General features: G+C 35.7%; 1 protein-coding gene across 1 annotated transcript; it reads left to right on the top strand.

Moving 5' to 3' along the window:
• Positions 1 to 1,110: 1,110 nt before the first annotated feature.
• On the top strand, positions 1,111 to 5,552 carry LOC107695229 (alkaline ceramidase 1-like). The gene is made up of 7 exons (XM_016495045.1): positions 1,111 to 1,116; positions 1,745 to 1,866; positions 2,291 to 2,405; positions 3,084 to 3,222; positions 4,029 to 4,166; positions 4,324 to 4,461; positions 5,343 to 5,552. The coding sequence occupies exons 2-7, from the start codon at positions 1,774 to 1,776 to the stop codon at positions 5,518 to 5,520; spliced, it is 801 nt and encodes a 266-aa protein (XP_016350531.1). The 5' UTR covers positions 1,111 to 1,116; positions 1,745 to 1,773; the 3' UTR covers positions 5,521 to 5,552.
• Positions 5,553 to 7,665: the final 2,113 nt, after the last annotated feature.

The raw sequence follows: 7,665 nt of genomic DNA, 5'->3' as shown, positions 1-7,665 counted from the left end.
AGCGGTTCACACAGAATTCGTTTTTGCGTTAAAGATCATGGCAAAATTCGAGACTCGAAGACTCATGGCAAAATTAATAAAAAATGTAAGGCGTTGAGACGCGTTTTTAAAAGTTGGACTTATTGTATTGAGCGCTGCATTTTTAGAACACTATGTTGCGCGAGAGGCTGCAAAAAGTTGAGATATATGGAACAAAACAGTTCAAGGGGTCGTTCACACAAAACACATATGCACATTCCACTGTACTACTTTTCTATGTGATAAGTTTATAAACATTCTATGTAAACGTACGTGTGTGACCATTGCATCCTGGTCTTTTTTTTCAGCATCTTGCAGTGCAAAACATGATGCTCAAGTTAAAAAGTTGAACTTAAAAAGGTTTGTACCTTGCGTTTTTTCTCCATTTCATTTTCTTGCGTCTCACGTTTTTAAACGCAAAAACACGTTTAGTGTGAAAAGCCTTCTATTGGGCCAATCACATAAAACATAATGTTTGCGTTGAAAATCTTACGTTAAAACTTATTTTATCCTGATCGGAGCATTTTTAGAAGGCTGTCATGCGCAAAATACTGCAAAAGACCCGAGTGCAATGGTCAAACATTAGAATACAAAAATGTGTTCTGTCCATCTACTGCGTGTTTACATTGAAAAACCAGCATAGTGGAATGCAAAAATGCTTGCTTTGTGAATGTTCCCTTATCCTTTAAAGGGCACCTATTATGCCTCTTCTTACAAAATGTGATATACTGTATGTCTCAGGTGTCCCCAGAATGTATCTGAAGTTTCAGCTCAAAATACCCCACAGATAATTTATTGTATCATTTTGAAAATGCCTGTTTTGAGTGGAAGCAGAAACACGCAGTTGTCTTGTCTGTATTTTTAAATGCAATTGAGCTTCTGCTCCCTGCCCCCTTTTACAGAATAGGGCTGTGCATTTAGAGCTCGTACCTCAAATACTCTGCCAAAAACATCTGTTTGGTTTTGATGATCATGTATCATGCATGTATCATCTGAAATCATGCGTTTTAAAGCCATATCAGTTTGAACTTCTGATATACGGTTTTCTGAGTGCACACATCCGAAGCACGCGCACAGGAAGCGGCTGTCACACAGCATGTGAGTATTAAACTAAGTTCTCTTTCATGTCTTATTGCGCTTAAACTTTCAAATACACACAGGTTTATGTTAAAAACACACACAAGTTACAAAAACACAGTCAGTTATGTCTGTGAAGGTGAACAGCGGGGAAAGAAATCGCATGTTTATATTAGATCTGTATATTAAGTAACCGCAGCACCATGGGTGGGAAACGTGCAGATTAAGGGGCAATGATATTATAATGTGATCCCCTTCCTACGTCACTAGGGGAGCGAAATCTGAGCAGCTCGTTTTTTCACATGCTTGCAGAGAAAGGCTTACCAAAACAAAGTTACTGGGTTGGTAGATGCACCGGGGACCTGATTATAGCACTTGAACACAGAAAAATTCAGATTTTCATGATATGTCCCCTTTAATAAAATTTGCATGCTACAAATCAATCTATTAGAGCCTCCAGAAAGGCAGAGATCTACCTTTTGTTCAGTAGCTCCATTCTTTCACAATAGAGTCTGGAACACTCCTCCCTGTAAAGAAAACAAGCTTTAGCACCATGGCAAGTGTTTTGTTCTTTAACACACAGATGTAAGCCACAGAATTTTTGACGTGTCATTACAGCGATTTATAAAACAGTCTCTCTTTTTCTCAGGGATCCCATCATTCCCATCCTTTGACAAAATGGCAAGTGTGTTTGCCTACGAGAGCTCTGAAGTGGACTGGTGTGAGGACAACTATAAACATTCAGAGAATGTTGAGGAATATTTCAACACGGTATGAATATAACAGATGAGCTGCAAATCCCTTTCACACTCTAGTCACTGTGAATCATTCTCAATCCAACCCTTAACTCTAAAGGAGTCCTATACAGAACATTGTTAAATGTTAACTACGCTAGGCTAATTGTTGCAGTCTCCATACGATAATGCTCAAAGTGCCATGGTTTCATCCAGAAACTACACCCACACTAATGGCACATCTACAGTGACTCAGGCACAATGTTACACCTATCCATGTGCTCAACAGAGATTGAATACAGCACAGTACAGCCCATTCAGTTTTTATTTATGGTCCTACCCTAGTAACAAATTAATTATGTCAATGTGACTGCTACAAAACCCATGTTTAGAGGCATCATGGGATATTATTTGAGTTTGAGTGTGTCTGATTCACTAACATGCATTTTTCCCCATTTCAGATGAGCAGTTTCATATTCTTTTTGATCTCACCCATAATGCTTTACCTGCTACACCCATATGCCAAAGAAAGAAACCTGGCTGTGCACCTGGTCTGGATCATGATGGTCTTTGTAGGTAAGTGTAACAGCTCAATCTATAAGGGGTTGTGGCATTAACAATCCAGCAGAGGGCAGTATTGTTCAATAGCCAAGTCAAATTTATAGCCAGCAAATTGAAATCCACTGATTCATTATATTTCATTCAAATAAATTATTGAAAGAAATGTCAGCTTGAGTTTTTGTATGTTAGTGGGGAAAATTAGTGAAGTGTTTATACAAGCTACAAAAGGCTTTCTAACTTTCACAAAATGGGTTTACTTGCAAATCGGTAGACTAACAAAAAAAATTATAATTGCATTTTTAATAATAATAAAAAAATAAATAAAAAAAATCTGTATTTGTCAAAACTGCTATGCAGTCAGTCATGCACACACTGAATAAGCTGACAATGTTGATAAATGTTTGAAAGCGAAGCAAAATTGGGAAAACATGCAAAAATCATGTTTTGCTTAAACCACTTATGCTGTTGCTTCAATAAATCAGCTTTTATGGTATTTACATGACCTTATACTTATAACCAACTTATTAAAGTCAACTTTAATTGTATTCACATCCCATTTGACTTCAATTATGTGACACATGTTCGAGAGAAACGGGACATTTAAGCAGAAAAATTTAGTTTGGGCATCGATTCCAGAATAAAGCCAGACAAAATGAGTCTTTCTCACTCCATGGTCTGTTTCTCTCTCTTCAGGTCTCTTCTCCATGTATTTTCACATGACTCTGAGTTTTATGGGCCAGATGCTGGATGAGCTGTCAATCCTGTGGGTTTTGGCTATTGGCTACTCCCTGTGGTTCCCACACAGACACTTCCCCTCTTTTATTAAGGACAGGTAACAAATTCATATTTTTCAGACCATGTTTATGGTCTGTTTCTATGTAATGGCATGAACTTGTCTTCCTCCTCTAAAACACTGTGTCTTCAGTTCTAAAAATAGGAGCAAATAAAGGATCCATTTACAGTCTTTAGTTTAACAGCAACACTAACTTGCAGCATGATATTCTGATCTCACTGTGGGAGAGATGATTTCCACAGCTTTCTCAGTGGGGTCCAACCAGCCTTATGTTAATATTTAAAATGATTGAAATCTATATGAAACAAAGTTTTAGACTTACAAAAATGTTTATGTCTACTGTCTTGTGGCTTAAAATGTTGGGGGTCAGTATTTTTTTTAATAACAATTAATAGTTCATTATATTTAGAGACATTTATAATAGCATTAAAATATATTTTAAATCAATGTGGTTCTTTTGAACGTTCTCATCATTAAACAATCTTGAAAAAATTAATTACTGTTTCCACTAAAATATTAAGCAGCAACTGTTTTCAACATTGATAATAATAAGAAATGTTTCTTGAGCAGCAAATCAGCATTTGCTGACACTGAAGACTGGAGTAATGGCTGCAGAAAATTCAGCTTTGCCATCACAGGAATAAATTACATTTCAATATAGATTCAAATTCAAAAAGTTATTTTAAATTGTAATAATATTTCACAATAATACTGTTTACTTCTTTTTGATGAAATAAATGCAGCCTTGGTGAGCATTTAAATGGCTGTCAATGAAGAAGGATCCTTTTCTAGACTGTCCCCAGTCTAAAGTTTGGTCTCTCTTCCTCTGTTTTGTTCTTTTTCAGGAGATCGTTCTCTCATATGGTCCTGATCATCACTGTTATAAGCACTCTGTCTTCTTTTGTCAAACCTACAGCTAATGCCTATGCTCTCAACTGCTTCGCCATCCATATCCTCTACTCTCTGTTTGTGGAATTAAGGAGGTAAAGGATGTACATTCATCGCTTCAGGCTTTTTCAGATGTTGTTTTAGTCACTATTTACCCACTTTTAAACTATAAATGCTACTATACAAGATCTGTTTTTATTTCTTGTTTTGCTTGTTTTCACTCTCATTCAACACTGAACTATTTCTCAACAGTTGCACAGATGAGAGAGTGCTGCGTCTGGCCTGGGCGTCCATTGGCCTGTGGGTTCTGGCTATCTCCTGCTGGATTAGCGATCGCTTTGGCTGCAGCTTCTGGCAGAAACTGGACTTCTGTTATCTGCACGGTATCTGGTGAGTGAGCCATGATATCCCGCTGTATGTTGAGCACATTTGAACCCTGAAGCCTACAAAAAATTTTTTGATAAGCAAAATTCTTAGACCTCTAAATTATCAGCATGATCATTACTTTGCTGAAAATCGATAGTTTATACTTTTTTAGCAATTAAAAGGCCTTTTAGCATAATTATATCTATCTATCTACTGTTTCTATATATACATGCATACATACATACATATATATATACTATATATATATATACACATATATATATATATATATATATATATATATACATACATACATACATACAGTTTATAAAATCATCAAATATTATCCCACAGGCCTATAAGGAATGTTTGTGTGCATCTCTCAGTCATCATTATATTGCATTGCTTTATGTTTTGCCCCTACAATAAAAACTACAGAGCTTATCATATAACTAAGAATTTAAATATCTTACTAAGACATATTATTGGGAGATTTAGAGTGACAACTGATATTTAAATGCATTTAAGTAGGCCTAGCCTGCTATACATTTATAAAGATGTAATCATACTTTTTGGCCATGTAAATCTTAGCAATTGCGCCAAATTGCATATTTTTGGACCTCAGAATAAAACTGAAGTGTTTTTTTTCCTTCTCTAGTGTGAGCTGTATATTCTCTATATCATACTAAATGAGTCATAAAAAACACATATGCAAACATTTGTGTGTGTGAGTGTGTTTCGTTTAAAGGTTCAATAAACAGTTAAATTGAAAAAAAAATTTCTGACTATTATTTTATATGGATTTTTATTATTATATCTGATTTTACAGGGTTAAACCACATTGTTCAGAGTTTTGGACTGTCATGCTTATCCAGATACTGTTTTTCCTCTACCCCTCCATTCAGGCACATTCTGATTGTGGTGGCCACCGCTTATGGTAACACTTTGATCGCTTACCTGGACGCTAGTCTGGAAATCCCTTATTCCCTACCCGACCTGCAGTACTGGCCACAGAATAAATGGTCCATTGGGTTTCCTTACATAGTCCTCAAAGGCACTACAAAGACACGGAAGAGATGCTAGCAGGCACGACAAGACGAACAAACACAAGATGAACAAACCTCATATTTAAAGTTTGATTTAACGCTGATTTAGGACCAGCCTTTACATTTCCAAAATGGTGAATATATTTATATGGGCAGGAAGAAGCTGATCCTAGATCATTACCCTGAGCCACTGTACGTTATGTGAACACTGAAGAGAAATTAGTTATATGAAACAAATGTTGTGCTGAATTTGTTGCAGTTTCTGGAACTTTCTCCACATTTCTCACAGAACCTGAAACTGATGTGTGTGTGTGTGTGTGTGTGTGTGTGTGTGTGTGTGTGTGTGTGTGTGAGAATGTTTCTATGCAAGTGACTTCATATTCTCATCTTTACAAACAACATGCTGTTATGTGAAAATTAATATTTGGTCTGTTGTGACAAGATTGAATGTATGTACAAAACATTCTCCATTTTACTTGATTTACTTAATACGAATCAGAGGCTTTTTATGACAATTGACTGAGAAAATTGTCATAAGCAACTACTCGATTCATGAGTGAAACTTGAATACTAATTGTAAAAGAAAATGTAAAAATGTTAGATTAATAGTCTGTTCAGAGGAAGAAAATCATGCTGCCTGTTCGATGTGAGATGTCACTTTCTGAAATGATTTTCTCACAGCAAATGGTGCAAACGTTTGTTTACAAATGTAATAACTGGAATGATGTATTTTGGTGTGGCATTTTTAAATGTTATTTTACTGTAAGTTTCGTTAAAAATATTCTATATATATTGTTTTAACTTCTACCCTTCACCTCAGTGTATGAAATTATGTATATTGATAATGGTGTACTGTTCAATGGCATCACTGTGGAAAATACTTATGTTACATGATGGAAACTAATGATGATTTGTGGATATTTTTATATAAATTATGATTGCTTGGACATTCATTTGGTGTGATTTATTTAAGGGTTTGAAATGTTGCCATTTAAAAGAATTTAAAAAAAAAACACCATGAGATACACACCAAAATAAAAGTAAAAAACTATCAAAAGACTAAACTTACGATGCTGCTGCTTGTTGTGTGCTTTATGTAGAAAACTGGTTCAACTCCAGGTTATAGATACTTTCTGTTCTTTCTGACACAGCGACATCAAGTGTACATACTAGGTGTAGTGCATGCAGTTGAGCTGCTTCATCAACTGCAACAATTTATTCAGCCTATATCTATTCAGTTGTTATGTGAAGTTTGACAAGTGGTTCGACTTATGATTTAAAGCAATAATAATAATAATTGTAGTTCTCTTGGTATATTAGTGTAAGGGATGTTCACTTATTGTAACTACCTTAGTATACACTACAAAAAACCCTTTCTTGACAATAATTTGACCTATTGTTTTCTTTCTCAAGAAAGTTTTACTACAACTTTTTTGTGAATTATGTCCTCCAAATTAAAATTCTAATATCATGACATTTTAATTTCGTGTATTTTATAATTGTTTTACTCTTTAAATTTCGCTAAAAAGCCTATAATAGGCTGTTCAGGGTTCCATTGTGACAACTTACCCCATATAGTGTGACAACATGCCCCGCTATTGGTTTAACATGTGTTAAATCATCTCTATTTAGCAATAACGGTGGAAATGTGAATAGGCTAACTTTATTGTAGCCAAGACCTTATTAGTACCTATAACGTTACAGAAAAAAATGCTCTATGTTCTAAAGTAAAAAGTGTGACAACTAGCCCCAGTCTGCCATGTATTAAATTAGTCCCTTCAAATGGCAAGTAAAATCATTCACTAAGTATTAATTATTTATTGTAATCCCACTAATTAAACATAAAATAGAGGCATGCCCTCAACCGACCAATCACAACACAGATGTGTGCAACATGCTTTGTTTTCAAATACGAAACTGAATATGATTCAGATAAAAATAACAGAATGCTAAGGAGCGCTACTAGACTGCAAAAAAAAAAAAAACATCCTATCGCTTCGTCTAATCTCTAATTATTAGCTACCAGTACAGGCAGCCCGTGGGAAGTCCCGCCCACCGCGTTACGCGATTGGCTGGCCGGTGTAAAGCACATCCTAGACGGCATCTGATTGGCCACAAGCGCTTTCAGTTTTGGGTACATGCCAGAGGTCCGGAGAGGGGAGGGGAACCGTCTAGTTTCCGG

This window comes from Sinocyclocheilus anshuiensis, unplaced genomic scaffold, assembly GCF_001515605.1.
Source record: "Sinocyclocheilus anshuiensis isolate Anshui unplaced genomic scaffold, SAMN03320099.WGS_v1.1 scaffold122, whole genome shotgun sequence".
Classification (NCBI taxonomy): domain Eukaryota; kingdom Metazoa; phylum Chordata; class Actinopteri; order Cypriniformes; family Cyprinidae; genus Sinocyclocheilus; species Sinocyclocheilus anshuiensis.
The sequence above is the reverse complement of the archived record's forward strand: the minus strand, read 5'-3'. Positions and strand labels throughout refer to the sequence as shown.